This window comes from Pyxicephalus adspersus, chromosome 4, assembly GCF_032062135.1.
Source record: "Pyxicephalus adspersus chromosome 4, UCB_Pads_2.0, whole genome shotgun sequence".
Taxonomy (NCBI): Eukaryota; Metazoa; Chordata; class Amphibia; order Anura; family Pyxicephalidae; genus Pyxicephalus; species Pyxicephalus adspersus.
In genome coordinates, this window is record NC_092861.1 from 126286943 (window position 1) to 126304503 (window position 17561).

Consider the following 17561-nt stretch of genomic DNA (forward strand, 5'->3'; position numbering starts at 1 on the left):
CACAGCGTCAACGCGCTCAGGGGGAACTCCTGGACCATCCAGTGGGGGGCACACGTCGCATAGTGGGGACAACAGCAGTGAACAAGGTAGGAATTTGTTATTGATAGCACATGTGACAGCATATCAATACATATTTGAACTTGTATCTACAGGTAGTCAATGCACGTAATGACAATTTCTGATGCTATAACTTTGGTACTCATCTGGCTTAGTCACTAAAATGTGCTATGGTGTTAAGACCATGTGTCTGTCCTATTTTGGTTGTGATTATTTCCCATTTCCAAAAAATTACATTTGGAGTTTTGGAAAATTGGAAATTTTACTAATTTGTTATATGCTCATAATGTATTGTTGTGCTCTAGGTTTTCTGGTATAAAATGTGATTATGTACCAGACCTTTAACCCGTACATTGAAACACAGTTATTTCTTGTTACTGTTTATTTTGCATCATATTCTCTGCAACAGGGTCTTTAGCAGTATTGTATGACACAGACTCCTGTGAGTTACATCTACACCAGAAGTATACACAGTTACATCTACACTAGTGTTTTCTTTTCTCTGTAACTGCAGAAACATTAGTTGAAATAATACCAAGATGTTCACTGCAGCTTCATTTGGCATGCAGCCTTCTTTCTTCATATCCTGCTTCATATCCCCAAGTTTAGAAGCTTGTAGTATTTTTACTTTTTTCCTAGTTCTTATAATAATTTATATTTCAGTTACATATGGAAGTGTTTAGCTTTCCTCTGTAATTGGTTTAACCCCTCTATTATCAGGGGCAATTTGTACCTTCATGACAACGGGGATCCCGCTGAGAAGTTCCGTCAGGGATGCCATGTAGCTATCCCTCTCCTTCTTCCTTATTTCAGTAGAGAACAGGGGGAGACAGATTCACATATAAACGTGGTTTATATTTTTGCAATAGATGTTGGTTCCTGTGAGCTGTTTACTTGACCAATTGTTTGTGATTCTGTCTGTTCACTTCTTTAATTTACACACTGTTTGACTGCCAATCATGTACAACACAATATAAATTGATGGACTGACTTCTGGCTCTCCTTTTTTTTAGTTGTGTTGTACAGGGCATCTTTTACAAATAATACACCTTACACTAATACACACATGCAGACACTAATAAACATGCATATTATTGGTAGGCAGCTATTTCAAAATAACAGGCTACCTTAACAAAACTTACATATATAATATTTATATAATATAATAAAGTGCATTAACTCACATGTGCACTGTCATGGTATGAATGGGTTCTTGATAAATTATCCACAGTGTGTATTTGCAATTTAAAATCAAATTTACACCTTTCCTGTAAACAAAACTTTTATTCCATATTTTGTTGATACAGACACAAGTAATCTCTGAGCAGTGTTCATTTAGGCCTGCTTTGAGGATTATTGTTTTATAAAGTAGAGGAATTGATTAGCTATTTAGTGAAGGTTGTGACTTGAAATATGCATTTCACAGCCTTGGTTACTAACATAATGGATAATGTAGACAGCTGGAGTGTTTTCAGTGTTATTGGCCGAAGTTTTATATAGATTAATGTGAACAATAATCAAAGCCTCTTATAATGACCATGTATGAGAAACCCTTATCAAGACAAATCACCTATCAACACCTGTATTTGACTGCTCGACCTAAACATGCAGGATTAGGAAACATTTAGCATCTTACCTTTCACTAAAATCCTACTTATCCTACTGAATCCACTAAAAAGAGACTGAAAATCATTTCATACTTGCTTTATTTTCTAATGAAAGAAAAAGTAATATTTATATCAAGTACCTAGTGAGGTTTAAAAAGAACTGATATGAGATTTATGCAAGCTTATCATACATCTCTGGCCATGCACATTTGCTGCCTGCATGGGAAAATACAACCAGCAGTTGATCTCAGGTATGTAACTTATGATGGATGAACAGTTACAATCTGGGTTGTTGGAGTATATTTCAAGTGATTAGGGGAGAGTTATGGCCCTGTTAAATGTATTTATTGTTTTTTTTTCTGTCTTTGGCCTGCTACGGTTGTCACTTAGAACAGAAAAGAAAAAATCACTGGAATGACAAGCACTTTATTTTAGCAGGCTTGAATTTGGGAACAATATTAGTTCTGTCCACTTTTTTATTGCTGCATTTGTCCCCAATTTGATCCCTTACTTGTCACCAGGATAGGATGTGAGGGGACACATACAGTATACCTACTCTAACCACACAAAAAAAATGTTTAGGCTAAAATCTTACTTTTCTTGGTGACCACTGTTACAGAGACAAAAAATGATGGCAAACCTTTCATTTGAGACCCTGCTAATGTTGACAGCACTCTAAAAGGAGGAGCGTTGTCTATTTCAGATGTCATTTCCCTTCTTGTTGCATCCTCAGGACAAGTTGTTAAGGGAAATATCCCCATTGGAACATAGATAGCAAAAAATAAACTGCTAGGGGTTTAAACCCTGCCTTGGTCGATCCAAAACCTAAAGCAAAAGTAAATTAATATGTACTTATAAAAAAGAACCAAATCATATTAAACGTGCATATTATTACTGGTAATTATATGCTGGGACAAAATAAATTATTATAATTATGTATTTATCATAAACCTTTGGAGATTTATAAATTCATGCAAACATTTGTAATGTGTATACTTATACTTAAAAAATTTATAATGATACAAAAAATTAGTTACAATTAAACAACTGTTTTTGAATTACTTTATTCAAGCATATCTAAACTTAAATATTTTATTTTTTTTAAATATAACATATAATGGTTTAAAATTTTGTAACATTAGTTTTATTACATCCTGAAATCCTTGTCAGGCAAGAAATGATTCCAGCTGTCAGGTCAGACACAGACCGTTATTATTCCCTAAACTTTAATGAGCGGCTTAGTGTGCATTTAAACACACAGCAACTGATCGACAATCTGCTTTAAAGAGACCATCAGTGTTTTTGTAAATCTTCCCCCCACTCCAGTTAAATTCATCTTACCATCATGCCGTCCTCCCTCTGCTAAAATTTAAGGTGGCAGCTGGTGCAAAACACTGAGTGGAGGAGTTAAATCACTTCCCAGGGCATGTGATCCCATTGCTCATGCCTAGCGAGTGCCTGCTAGACCCAGGAACTGTCACGGGGAAGAGGTCACATGTTCTCCAATCCGGGTATGGCTGCTTGTTGCACTTTACAAGCTCACTGTTAGATTTCCTTGAACAAGCAGAATGACAGTGTCTCTTTAAACAGCCTGGTATAGGAAGTCTAGTTGGAGCTTGTCTTTAAATGACCTTACCACACACCCCTTCCTTTTGGAACCTGTAATTAAATTATGTTCATATACAAATTTACTTAATGTTTATGTTTTCAGTATTAGTTTGCAGTCTGCTATAGTCTTTTGTTGTATGTACAACACATGGTTAAGTTTCCTTGGAAAAGTCTAGTTCTGTAAGGTTTTTTAGAAGTCAGCAGGAGTCGGTGTATGAACAGTAGTTGGCTAAATATTTCAACCATGAGTTCAGCTTCTCTGGCACAACAAGGTTTAATAGTCATTATGACTTCACAACATGGGGAGATCGTGGGGCTAGACTTATGGGCCTCAGGGTGGCTTCGGGGAGATTCTCTTTACACTAAGATGTTTCTTGCACAAATCTGCATGCTCGGCTGGTTTTGCTAATGTTACTTTCTTGCTGTTGTGTTACAATCCCTAAATTTACTATAGTCATTTTCAATATGTGCAATGGGGTAGATTTAGGAAGTAGAGTGCTCACAGTGAAGCTGTGTTACATTTAATTATTCTGTCATGTGCTTGGGGTATTATCATTTAAAAAAAAAAATTTTTTTTTACATGATAACGTTTGTAAAGTGAATACAGGTATTACAAATGACTGTTAACTTTGTAGAATGCAATGTAATTGTAAAAAGAAGACTTGGTGCTGAAATGTGCTTATGCGTTTAAAGCTTTGTGATGGACCTTGTTTACTTTGAGCTAAAATGTATTCAAAATCAAAATGCTTAGATGGGTTCATATCAGCCTGGAGATGTATGAAATCCTAGGCAGATTTATTGTGCATGAACACTGCCCAGAGTAATGCCCAGAGGGTTTGCTTAGCTTTCACAGGGATAAATGTTGGTAGATGTCCTACAGACAAGAAATCTGATTTACTGCAGCTTTTATTGCACATTGTAAGAAACTCACAGTGTGCAGTGAAATCCGAATAAGCAATTTCTGTATAGAAGAGGATGTGCAAGACCTCGGGTAAAGCTGGAGTTCAACTACAGTGGAACAGCTTTAAACTGAATGGAAACTTGAATGGATAAAAATAACATCTATGAACAAATGTTCATGAATGTGCTTCCTGGCATGAATGATCCCTTAGTTTACAGTCACATGTATACCTAATTAGAATTTACAGTAGATTGTTTGAAGATGTATAACAGCTACTCGTAGAAGTAATTAAAAAGTTTGGTGAAAACCCTGGACCCCCCCCCCCCCCCCCCACACACACACATAAAAATAAGATACCAATGGCATTTCCCATATTTCTTTATATATGTAACTTATATACACAGCTAGCAGTGGTTTTGGCATGGTCTTCTTTGGGCTTAGTAAAACATGTCCTTGAAAAGGAACACACTGCAACCTGAAGCTAAGCTCAGACTCTTTTCCAGTTTTCAATGGTCAAAACATACTTCAAAAACTTCTATATTTCCACAAAAATGACATGTTGCAATGTGTTTGCTGCTGCTTTTTCAAATGTGTTTTTCTTTAAGATTTCTTAAAAATATATTGTTTTCTTGTCTTTACCATACAAGGAATGAATTGCACTCCTATTTGTGGCTAGCACCCATTTTTTTAAACATACCTTTTCCTATGCATAAATGTTTCTGCAGCCTTTTGGGAAATCAACATGGCTGTTATCCAAGCTTTACAACCACAAGGCCATTGGAGCATGGCATTGCAGTTTCCTAATGGAGATCCCTGGCAGCAATCTGTAATGTACTTTTAATATGAGGAGGAAATGAGAGGTCTCTGGAAATATAACTAATGTTTCTTCATTCCATGGAACCTTTGGTCAGGGCAAGAGTTAAAATCAAGAGAAAAAAAACAGGCTGTAGGAAAGTAAAGCATTGAAAATATAAAATGAAATGAAAAAATAAATGACACAAAAAGCTCTAAGTAATACTTTGTAAATTGTTTGTCAGAGGGCAAATCCATATCCCAGTGCAAGTGAGGAAGGTAACAGCTTGACCAAAACATTGAGTCTTTTAGTTCCTAGTCAATGAAAAGAAGTTGCTTAGTGATGATGTGCAGAAACCTGAGAGATTTGGGGTTGGTTTAGACCTGCATTTGAAGAGCCGTTAAAAGTTTGATCCAGATTAAGCCCTACTCTCCAGGGGCTCAAGCCAAAACCTCGCAGCTAGGTCAAATGCACACTTTGTTTAGACTCACAGACTCTGCCCTTGTGTGTACATTGTACCTTGAAACGAGATACTAATATACAAGCTTCTGTTTAACAAGCATAATGGTACAGAATTGCCTTTTGGTTAAATAAGACAAGCCTGTAACAATAAGCTGTGGGGTGCTCTTATTTTCACATACATCGGGGCAGTAAACCTCTGCCCTTATTGATACATACATTGAAAAGTATTTTTAGATTAATCACAATAGCAGAGCCCAACCTGGATTTTCATACTTATAGATGTATCCATGTTAGAATGCATAATGTTCTGCTTCCCTACAGAATTCCTGTAGGCTCAGACTATTGTACATTCTGCAATCTCAAGGTAGCTGTTTTCAGCAAACACACAGAGCTGGACTAAGAGGGGGAGGTGAAGGGCCACGGTATGTTTCAGATGACTGAGCAACAATTTATAAACCAGCGCTCCTTTTTTACATGAACAAGAGGAGTAATAACTACACAGATCAGGGCATTTTGAAGCAGCTTGCTGTCTGATGACTAATGTTATGGAGTGTAAAGGAGCTTGCTGATTGGACATCTTAATGAGCACATTTTGAGTCGAGTTTGGGCTGCAGTTCCCCTTGACCTTTGCCCTTTATTGACCAAACTGACACTTCATTTTTCACATACTTCCAATTATGGCTTAGCTTAAGTGTTGCCCGGCCTTCTTTATTTCTTTTGTATGGATGACTTTAGAGTGGCTGGGGCCACAGAAGATATTTTAATTTGAGAAACTGGCATTTCAGGTTTAGAAAGTAATACGAAACTTCTGTCAGTTAGCTAAACCTGTACAAAAGAAAGGATAATATATATATATATATATATATATATATATATATATATATATATATATATATATATATATTTCTGCATTCATTCTGTAAAGCATTGCTTATTTTAGTACTTATAAAAGTACACTTGGCTGTAGATTGTTCACTCACATCAGGAGTAAAAAAGAATGCAGAATAAGTCAATAGTTTTATCATCAAAGTATTGTCATCAACTGCCTTAAGTCAGGCCATATTTCAGTTTGTAAACTCAAGCCAGTTTTATTTTACTGCTCTAATTAGGACAGATTGAAGTTGCATATTCCCATACAGTTTATATAAATGTAAATAAATACATTTTGCTTACAATTAAATTCCACTTTTTCCTGTAATAGTTGACTTTGGATTGACCCACCTCCTATACTTTGCCATTGGTTGGTGGGGGTTCCCATCATGGGGTAGAACCAAGCTTGATAGTAAAATAAAAACAGCCCTAGTTATCTACATTTCCTTAAATATTGAGAGTTTTCAACGTTTTCTATAGGTTTGAGTACATATCAAACTTAGGTTGTAAAGTAACTTAGGTTGTGAGGGGAGCAAAGTGTCTCCCCTCACCCTCCAAAAGTTCTACCCGTCTTCTCTTACATTTGAGTCTGGTAAAAGTCAAACAATTGGCCTCTGATATATATTAACATGAATAGATCTAGATCAATAATACAGGCAAATTATTTTCACTGAAGTATATCACACTTTATATAGTCAGTTTTAACATTTATCTTTATCACAGCATTCCAAATTATCATACTAAATAACATGACTTTTTTTTACTATAATATGGAAATTAAATAATATGTAAAATGACAGTCTGAGGTTTTTGTCATTTCTGTAAGGTGACCCCAGTTCCCCATTAACTGCTTTACTTATGAGCTTATTAAAAAGTTAGAAAAAAAGAGAGCTTTTCATACTTCACAGGCATTGATGTGAAAATGAGCTGTCCTGTGAGTAGTTTTCTTGATCATTTTTAGAACAATTGATTAACCAAAGAGCTCCTGTCATTAGCTGACATTGAATGATAGCAATTTGTCACAAGCTAGGAAGGTCACCCAGACGGCGCAGACTGTGGCTTGTCTTTGACTGACCTTTTACTGATTTCACTGATGCCATTATCATGTGCTTGTTTTTGACTTGATTCGACCCTGGACTGAGAGAGACAGGACATTATTCAGCATAACTGTTGTTTTATTGTTATGTTAAATACATTTGATCTCAGTCTTCCTTATAGAGACCTACTAACCACAAAGCTGAAACATATTTGTGACATAGGATGTCTTTATTGCCCCGGTTTTAATAAATTGGAGTTGTATTTCAAATCTCATTAAGTGAAGGCTTAAAAAAATTTTTAATAAACTTTTTAATGTGTCCCATATTTTAAATTCATCTGCATTTCAGATTATTGTGTTCACATTTATTCCACCCATAATGTCTATACAGATAAGCAATTTATTTTACCATATTTACATACAATCCTTAAAGTTTGGGGAATTCTATAACCTACAAAACAACCCTGACAATTTGCAAATGGCTTTATTGCACAAGAGGATACAAATATAAAGAAAGTAACTTATTTACTTGAATCCTTTTTGGATGTCTAACATTTGTGAATACCTTAAAGTTCTAGGCAAATATTCCTGTTATTGTCAAACTTGGTACCCTATATAGTGCCATGTGTATCATATAAAGCCCCAGAGGACCGCATCCGGTTCTTGGGTACCGGATACAGAGTCCCTAAATAGTTTGCTATGTATTTCTTATCTCCTTTTAACTTTAAAGCAGGTTTCCTTAGAAGAAATGGTGGATGTAGTACATTTTTTTGTTTTTTGCCAGAGAGTATTATCACATGATGCCTTGTGATACAAGTTGATTGCTGAACCAAGAAATTCATCTGGATTTAGCAGATATGTGTTAAGGTTGGAAGGTCTTGTGTGAAAGCTCTGTTTCCCCTTTTGTAAGGAAGAAATACAGTATTGATGTGTACACTCTCTAATACATCATATTACGGTTTGATTTACAGCCGTAGCAAGCCTACTAGGAGAGGTGCTTGGCACATCTGACTCAGGATTATTACCTATATGACGAGGACGATTATGAAAATAGGAACTAAATAAAATACGGAACCAGATAAGCTGCACTTCAAAATAAATGAGTCTGGGAATTGCAAACAAAAGAGATTCAGTACATGTGACGTCATTAGGCATTAAAAACTGCAATTGCCGATCTGTTCCCGTTTTGTAGGGTTATCACTTTGCATTTGTTTTAAAGTGGAAATATAGTCATTATTGATAGAATTTAGAAGGGTTAGTTTTATTGTTGCGTGTATTCCACTTGGGTAGATTTTCCATTGATGTTGTGTCACCAGGGCAGGAAGTGAAAAGGAAGACTTTCCAGTGGGGGCAGAAGCAGAATAAAACATTACCAAGAGTTCTTGGTTCTTCCTCAACTTTTCAAAAATGTGTTTTATTTCCGTGTATACTAGTTGGATTTTCCTGTTCTTCTTTACTCAATAGAACCTAAAGGTAAAACTCAAACAGGGAGGCATGCAATCGAAGAACTAATATTATTATAATAATATTATTCATATATTTTAAATCTTCCTTATTCTGTCTGAACTTTAAAAAGTAAACTTTTGTCTGGAGTTTCACTTTAAAAGGTCAGTCTGTTCTGGTGAAACCTGTTCACCATCATCTACCAGTTAGGCTGTAGCATAAGATCTTTTTTTGTTGGTAAAAGTTGCTTGCAATTTGGAGAATGTGTAACAATGTAAGAGAACAATTTAGAGACAAAAAAAGAAATCATTGCCACTGTAAGGGCTGGTAGAGGGACCTTAATGCTGCATATTTAACATTAGTTTAGGAAATTAACATGCTTATGATTATATGGATTTTTGTTAATTTGGTTTGTATTTAGTTTTATTTGATACTTCATGTATTCAAAGAAAAAATATACTGGATATACATAGGCATAACACACTCACAATGATCTATCTTTGTATATTGTAGGTTGAGTTCTTTGTTTAGTGTGGATTTCAGAGAATAGAGTAGTGTAGTGAAAGACTAATATCTGTTTCAAATCTTAAAAACCCCAGACAACTTTTTCTTTTGCTGCAGTGCAAATAAGATGTGTTATCCTGTACATACTCAGACCTTGATCTCAGTCTGGTCATTTGGACCAGCAGCCAAAGCTTTCTTGTTAACTCTTAGACACAGAAGGCGGTTACACTGTCACTGTTGTTTTTCTCACTTCTCCCTCAGACATCTGTGGCAGACAAGCATATTTAGCGTGTATCTTCTCACCTCCTATGCTGTGGCAGGGGGAATGGCTCTGAAGCTTTCATTCAAAATTGACAGGTGATTGCTTCCATAAAATGAGCACGGTCACATTTCCAACTGGACTGTTTGATTACCTTGCAATTGCATTCCCTTGGTGTGATAACAAGTCACCTGTTCCCAGGGAACAGTTGACAGTCTTCGCGTTTATTACCCAATTGAATGTCAGTAGCAATTGCAGCTAAAGATAAACAAAAATGCATGTATATATTGACCTTGACTGCTTCCTTTTTTTTCTTCTCTATGATATTGTACTGGATGGCTTTGCTGCTGTTAAGCTGATAAGAGTATAAACAGGAGTTTAAGGAAATGTTGGATTCCCAGAGGAAAATGCCATATTGCTGTGGGAAATGGCAGCAGAGTGATGCCCTTTGCCAGACTCGCTTAGTTCACCTTCATTTCAGCTGTGAGAAAGTCCCGTTTATGACTTAAATATCATGAGCATTGAGACACACACAGACATCTTATGAACTGTGATATGCAGAGTTCGTTTAATGACTGACATAGACATATACAACATTGAATGATTTACAGCCTTTAACTGGTCGATGGAAACATTTTCTCTTTAAGGAATTCTGTCATGATGCAAGACAGTTATATGAGAAGCCTAAAAATGAAGCCGCTATTCCTTGACTCCCAGACCTCATGGTCCAACTGCAAGTCTTTACATCAGAACTAGTGTGCAGCCCAGGAGTCAGAGAAGGACAGCTTCCAAGGGGTTTTTTCTTTGCAACTGACTCCCTTTAAGTCACTGCCTAATAATTAAGTTAGCACCAAAACTAAAAGCTTTAAGATTTGAGATCCAGCATTAATTTCTAGATCAAATGTCGGGTATGAGAAGTGACACATCACAGGTAAACAAAGATGATGCCATCATATTGCACTCAAGATATTGTTACGAATCTGTACCTGCCTCTTGGTGTTTCATTGTTACATTCATAATGAATTGTGATACCTTTTTGTTCTACATCACTACATTTGCTACAATACATTGTAAGCTTAGGTCATGAGTGGGCACAAGTCTATACTGAGTGTGTATAGAAAAAGCTGTATGCTAGAAGCACACAATATAACTGGGCATTAAGGCTTTAAAGTAAAGATAACAGTGAGTGTTGATCCAGGGAACATACGATTGCTTTATGGAATCAGGAAATATTTTTTTTCCCCTGTTGAAGCAAACTGTACCAGGGTTTTTTTGCCTTCCTCTGGACCAACTATTTTCATAAGGTTTTATATCTGGGATATGTTTATTTGCCTAGTGGTTGAACTTGATGGATTTATGTCTTTTTTCAACCTAACCTACTATGTAACTATAGTGTATGTTCAATCTACTACTACTTAGTGTCTATAACAAAACATGGATGAGAGTTGATATTCTTGTAGGGATTACAAATCTAAAACAAAAAACAAAATATGTCATTTACAATTAAGCAAACAAACAAACCTAACCGGGAAGCTGTTTTGCTGTAACAAATTATTAATAAAATATAGTGCCAGCCACATGCAGCCAGTGGGGAACACCAGGGCATCCTGGGAGGTGCCACTGATCAGCAGTTGGAGTGCAGAGAATGGACTATTACTAGTGTCATAAACACACTGACAGTATGTAATGGTTTTAGCTGTACAGTGCCGTTTTCTGTTTGAGGGTCAGTGTGAATTGCTTTTTGAATTGTTGTGGCTCCTTTTAGTGCCTCCCTAATTTACCAATTAGCCCAACTGAATAAACAAGCATGTGACTTTAGAGCTCCCATGCAGTTTGTTATGAGTGCTGGCTTGTTAGAAGTCTATTTATCATCATGTTTTGGGAAAGGAGCCTGTCTCCCTCTCTCTGTGAACATGATGTCAACATTTTCCTATTGCATCAGCATTTGTACCGTACACAAGAAAGATATTGTTTAGTTTTCTTCGCCTTGGCAGTGGTTTGTGCATGATAGCTTTTAAACTAACCTCAGTTTGCAGTTTAACCCTGACCCAATACCTTCAATAACCTAAAGAAAATATACATGCCACTTAGCTCTCCACCAAGGCACCTTTAAATTCTAATTTCAGCTCTCCCGATATTTCTGATAAATTAGATATTGTAGGGCAAGACAGCGGGACTTTCAACTTTGAAAAAGCCATCTGTTACCTTTTTAGCTTTGCTGAACTAAAATGTTTTAGAAAAAAGTATTTTAGTTACATTCATAAGTAATTTTTGACATGACTGTTACTAGTGCTTCCATGTTTTCATGATTTTTTTATTTATAGATTTTAAGTGCTCCCTCTAATGTTGATTTGTATAACAGGGAATGTGATTGGCTTAGGGACTGCTAAAATAAGCAGGATTTACAATTTTAATCAATCAATCCTGACCCATAGATTAGCATTACAATATACATTGTGAGAGATCTGCTGCAACAGATGTAAAATTTTAAGGTAGGTGAGAGATCTGCAGCAACAGGAATGAGATTCAGACATGGGTGGGGGCAGTGCCTGGCAATTCAGCAGCAACAGAAAGAATGGTATTCAAAGGTGGGTGGGAGCAGTTCCTAGGAGATTTGAAGCAGGAGGAGTGAGATTCCATGATGGCTTGTTACAGTACCTGGAAAATCAGCAGCAACAGGAGGAGTGAGATTCCAATGTGGAAACTATGAATTGGATAGATGCTGGTGTCCTCCTTAAGAAATGTGACTTGTCCAGAACATTCGACCTATAAGTAAAATAACCCTTTGCGTGGACTGTTAATAATAATAGAACATTTCCTGAGTTTGCCTGTTTTTCCTCCCAAAGTAAAACCACACATATAGGTATAAACATTCTCATACCCACCCGGTCAATGTTGCTAAACATTAAGAGTTAAAGCTGAAAGAAACGCATTGCTTTTTCTGTTTATAAATTGCATCTTAATTAATATTGGCTTACATGGCTACAGTACAACTAACAAGCTGACTTATTTGCTTGTAATGGTAATTTATCTTGATCCAGCAAAGAATTGCTGCATCTCAAGTGGTCTGCCTGCCAGCACTGAAGAACTCTCTAAATCTTCTTATCGTTAGGCAGTTTTTGTGAATTTTTGACACATATGTTAGAAACATGCAGAAAATATAGACAAACTTGTGTGTTTTTATTCTATAGTCTTAGGCCAATAAAAAGCTTGGTGTTTTTTGCACTCTGACTGTAATACAGAAAGTATGGGACGAACAATTCTTTTATTAACATTATAACCGGAGTCATGTGGAGAACTGCAAAGCCGTTTGAACTAATTTTAGCTTACAAGAAGATGAAGATAAGCTTCCCACTATGGTTATGCCATATGCTCTCCTGGTGATAATATTCAAGTGTAAAATACTCAACAGAGATACATTGTTTGAGCAGCTAACAGCTAAAGAAGGAAATTTCTGCAGAGTAAGATTATATAAAGTAATATAGTTGCCGAAAGTCTCAAATAACATCAAATTAAATTAGGCAGAGATATTTTGACCCTGATGCTTTTTATGAGAGCTAACATAATTTATTTTGCTACATATTTGATTCAATTAAATTCATTCCTCACATGCATATAGGAAAATCAATTTTTATAACAATTGATTACTTTTTGTCAAGTGAAAGAAAAAAAAAAAGAAAACAGTTCTTAACATTTGAAGCGGCATTAACTGCCTACATTGTATAAAGAACTGAATAACGCCCAACCGAGTTAAATGCTGCTCCTAAAAGCCTCTTTAAGCACGTAAAATCCATTATGTTTCCATATTTGGAGAATTTAGCTTCTTTGGTTTCAGTTAAGAGTGTTTGACCTATTTATTTGTCACCGAGACCACTTCACAGGGAGGGGATTTGTTAGTTCTTGCTAAACTGAAAAAAAAAAACTGGCTTGGATAGAAAGTATATTTGCAGATGAAACACTGTGTTGGAGACTGTGCAGAGCCCAGTGGAAGCTTTGTGTTAACAACTGTTGAAATGCTTGACCTATGGGTGACCTTGGCCAAACAAACCTGCCAGTGAAGAGTCCTCTTTTGACACAGATACCTGGTGTTGTGAGAGGGAGGGAAAAAAAACAACATAGAAGGGATAAATATATGGAATGATAATGGTGGTAGTACTGACCCAGAAACTTAAGGTTAACAGAATCTTATTTTTTTTTCTTTAAAGCTTTATTTTGAGAACCAAAAATTTTATATATATTGCACCCAAAAAACTAAAAACCAAAAAATCTGCAATATTATTGAGGTGTATGTACTTACGATTCACCACCAATAAATTGTCTGAATCAACTTTAAGATTGAAAGCATACATACGAATTTTAAAGTTTGTTGCTCTTTAATAAAAGATGATTCAACCTAAGAAGCCATTAAAAAAAGTTAAAAATTGTTTTCAAAGCACAATTTTAAAGTAGGGGGTTGGGGTAAATCCGCTATTGCAAAAGTATTCTCTCTCCCCACGGCTGATAAGAAACCAGCCAGCTATTATACTAAACCTCTTGGTAGAGAACATACCACAAGTATACCTTCTTAGGTGTAAATGGTAAAGTGATTTTTTTTTTGATGCAAAGGGATTGAAACTTGTTTAGTCATTTAATGGATAGGCACCAGCAAAGGTGTTTTTACAAAGACAAGCAAGACCAGAGCATGCATTGTAAGGTGAAACCTAATCCTAGCTACAACTTAACAATATGAGCAAATAGAACGTTTCCATGATGAAATATGTGATACATGCTAAGCTTCAAGACCTGGCAACATGAGATGGCAAAGCTTGCTTATCCCCCCGCTCTTTGTTTTTATAGGGTTTGCACAGGAACAAATACCTCAAGTAAACACAAGCAAAATAGCTTTGCTGGTCCATATCATGGCCGCACACATGCTCACAAGTCAGCTTTGGCAGGAAGTTTCTAAGGTCTGTTCCGTACCATTTCCATTGCATCTTTATCTCTCCTGCTCATTGTTTGTTGCTGAGTACTTTAAACCTCAACTTCCCAACTAAAAGCTTCCTGTTGCCTGCTTTTACATTTAGGTTATTCAATCAGAAATTCGCTGTTGTTCCTTAACTCATTTTGCTCACATGTGATTTGCAGTCTAACATGAAACATGGTGGCTTGAGCATGCAATTATTGGTTCTGCTCAGAATGTTCGTAGGAAGAGTATTTATTATCAAAAAATATTCATCTTATCATACTTGTATTATTAATTCTAAGGAATCTTTTAAATGGTTTTATACTATTTTCCCCCTCCTATTGTGTGTTAGTTCCCCCACCTCTTGGATTGTAAAGTCTTTGGGGCAGGGTCCTCTCCTCCTGTGTCACTGTCTGTATTTTTCATTTGCAACCCTTTGGCCCTATATAAATCCTCTTTATTTTTGTTAATAATAATAATAATAATAGTTTAAAAAGTCACTGGACGTAAACAGATGCTACCTAACATTTAGAATCGTTTTATTTATTACACAGCAATCTGCCCATGTTACTTCAGGTCTGCTAGATAAAGCTTAGGAGCCCCATAGCCAATGTGTCTCAAAGAAGTTTAGCTTGTGCTGAAAGTTTTCAAACCAACTTTATTGTTGTTGATTCAAGAAAGGACCCACTGACTCCTAAAAGTAATCAAGAGCTTGGGTAATTCTAAATGTACATGTGATGAAAAAATGCATATGCAAAAATTACCTTAGATACAATTATATGTCCAAATGATCTGAAGCTTAACAATAAAGAATTACACAATAAAGAAAAATAATTCTTCTTAAACTATATAAAAATGCTGATGTTGTCAGAAATGAAGAGCTATCCTGTATCCTCTCTACACTGTGTTATCCAAAAGAGCTCCCCTTGTTCTTACCTTGAACTAGAAACTAATTTGCTTTTCTGTTGTGTAGAAGAAAAGAATTTAATTTAACAATAGGGCAAACACCAAGTACACAAAAACGGCCACAACATCTTTTAGAAGTGGCATGCATTTCAGGCAGATCAGTTGGTATTTTTCTGTACTTGCAGGGTCTTTGCAAGGATAAAACATGGGGACGTGCAGACAGGTACTTTATATGTTTGTTTTTAGCTTATCATCCTCTTTTCTTGCTTTATCTTGGGAATGTTTAGAAAAAGAAAAACTTACAGATCAATGTTTTCTCAGTCAGCTACTAGCAATAATTAACAACTAATGGGCTGTCTGCAAAATTAATAGTCTTTCAGAAGGATGTTAGAAATGGTAGTCTAATTATTTCCCTTAGGTGGCAAAGTTTGAATTTTACAATTAAATTTAGAACTAGATCAAGTATTTTTGTTAGAGGCATCAGTCCACTATATAGTGTGTTTTCAGATCCAGAAATAGATAATAGTTTGTAATTAGACAGATTTTTATCGGACTTGTTAGAAAATCCAGTTGGCCAATGACAGCCATCTGTATGTCTATATGGTGATCTGATGAGGTAAATGATCAGCCAACTGCTCTGCTTGGGTCGGGTCCCACATGATTTGGTCATTGGACATGATTGCCAAACAACACAAGCTGTGCAGTCTGGCTAACCGTATTCTGGTTGTATTGTGACTTGACAGTTTCTCCCAATCTGTTTTGATGCTAGTATGCAAATAAATTAAAATGTGCTTCAAATCCAAGGGCAAGGCTTTAGCATCTAATCACTGCTCATTTTCATTCTGTGAAGCTTTTTCCCAACTCCAGAAACCAAAGAGTCAGATTAGGCGTATAGAAAGCTCTCATTTTCATCATTAAATAATTATCAAAGGAATGAGGGATTTGGTACTGATCAGGCTCTAGAACTAAAGCAAAAACTGCACACAATAATCTGGGATAATTCCTCCCAACAGTTGCAAACTTGTGTAAAATGTATAACATTGCAGATTAAGCATGTGTTAAATGCATATGTGGAGGTTACCTGCAAGCAAATTGAATAGCAAAACAGTCAATAGAGCAAAATGTATGCAGGGCTAAAGACATATATATTAAGCTTGACTTTTTCTGTAAAAGTCAAGATTAGCTTTGCTTTTCTCACTTCTTAACCTTTTTATTAGTTCTTTTGGATAATGGACATCTTCAGTAGCTAGTAGGAATGCTAGAGTGGCTGGTAAAATATCTTTACTGGAAAAGTTATATAACTTTACCTCTTTTTTCTGGATCTACTTTTTGCTCTGGCATATGCTCTTTGCTGGAGGTAATCTCTATGTATGCATTTTTATCTTATTTTTGTTTATTAAAGGTTTACTATGTAAAGACTTCACAATGGCAGTGTCTGGTGTATGCATTCATACTCCTAATAGTTTATCTGGCGGTTTCTTTTGGAATGTGGCAGGAACAGGGGACAAGGTATGCCGGCTTTAGCAGACCAAGCAAGAAAAAGTTTATCCCTGTTTAAAGTGCAGCTATCCCTTAAAAATTAGTTTGGTGAGATCCGTCAATAAGTTTATTTGTCTTGCATTGTGCATTGAGACAATTATGTTGTGTTCTGCTATTGGAAAACAACAGATTGTTGTGTAGTGCAGACTGTATGTTACATACCAGGCCATATAAGATACCAAACCACGAAGAGACCAAACTTCTCCTCATTTCATTTCTAAGTGTGTAATATAATTTAGGCACTAGGAGGCACTGCTCTTTTGATGTCTGTTTAATTTTACAGACCAAGGACCATGACAACTCTTAATAAACACCTTATAAACTAGATGTAGTCTGTATGTGTACATTAGGTATATGAAGATCGTTTTAATGCTAAAGTTGGACATGCACTTGTAGAGAAGCAGCTTTTGTTTAAAAGGACCTTATTACCTATAAACCTTGGATGTTCACATTTCCTACAATTTTTTTGTCTGTTAGGGGTGAGATCTTCGTGTTCCTAGGTCTACTTGCACTACTGCTGCTATAAAATCATGATCCTGGTATACCCTGAGTATAACATCACTAATTTAATTACATCACTAGCAGACTCCAAGACACCCAAGTCCCTATTAGTTATAGGCATGTACTGGGAAAT

The 17561-nt window shown here is 36.0% G+C and overlaps 1 protein-coding gene across 1 annotated transcript in view; it reads left to right on the forward strand.

The window, feature by feature from the left end:
* The window catches only part of MEIS1 (Meis homeobox 1), a 108712-nt gene that overhangs the window by 29394 nt on the left and 61757 nt on the right, over positions 1-17561 (forward strand). Inside the window, exon 7 of the mRNA XM_072409572.1 lies at positions 1-86. This exon is cut by the window's left edge and continues 26 nt beyond it. Coding sequence (XP_072265673.1) covers positions 1-86 — 86 coding nt within the window. The remainder of the gene's footprint in view (positions 87-17561) is intronic.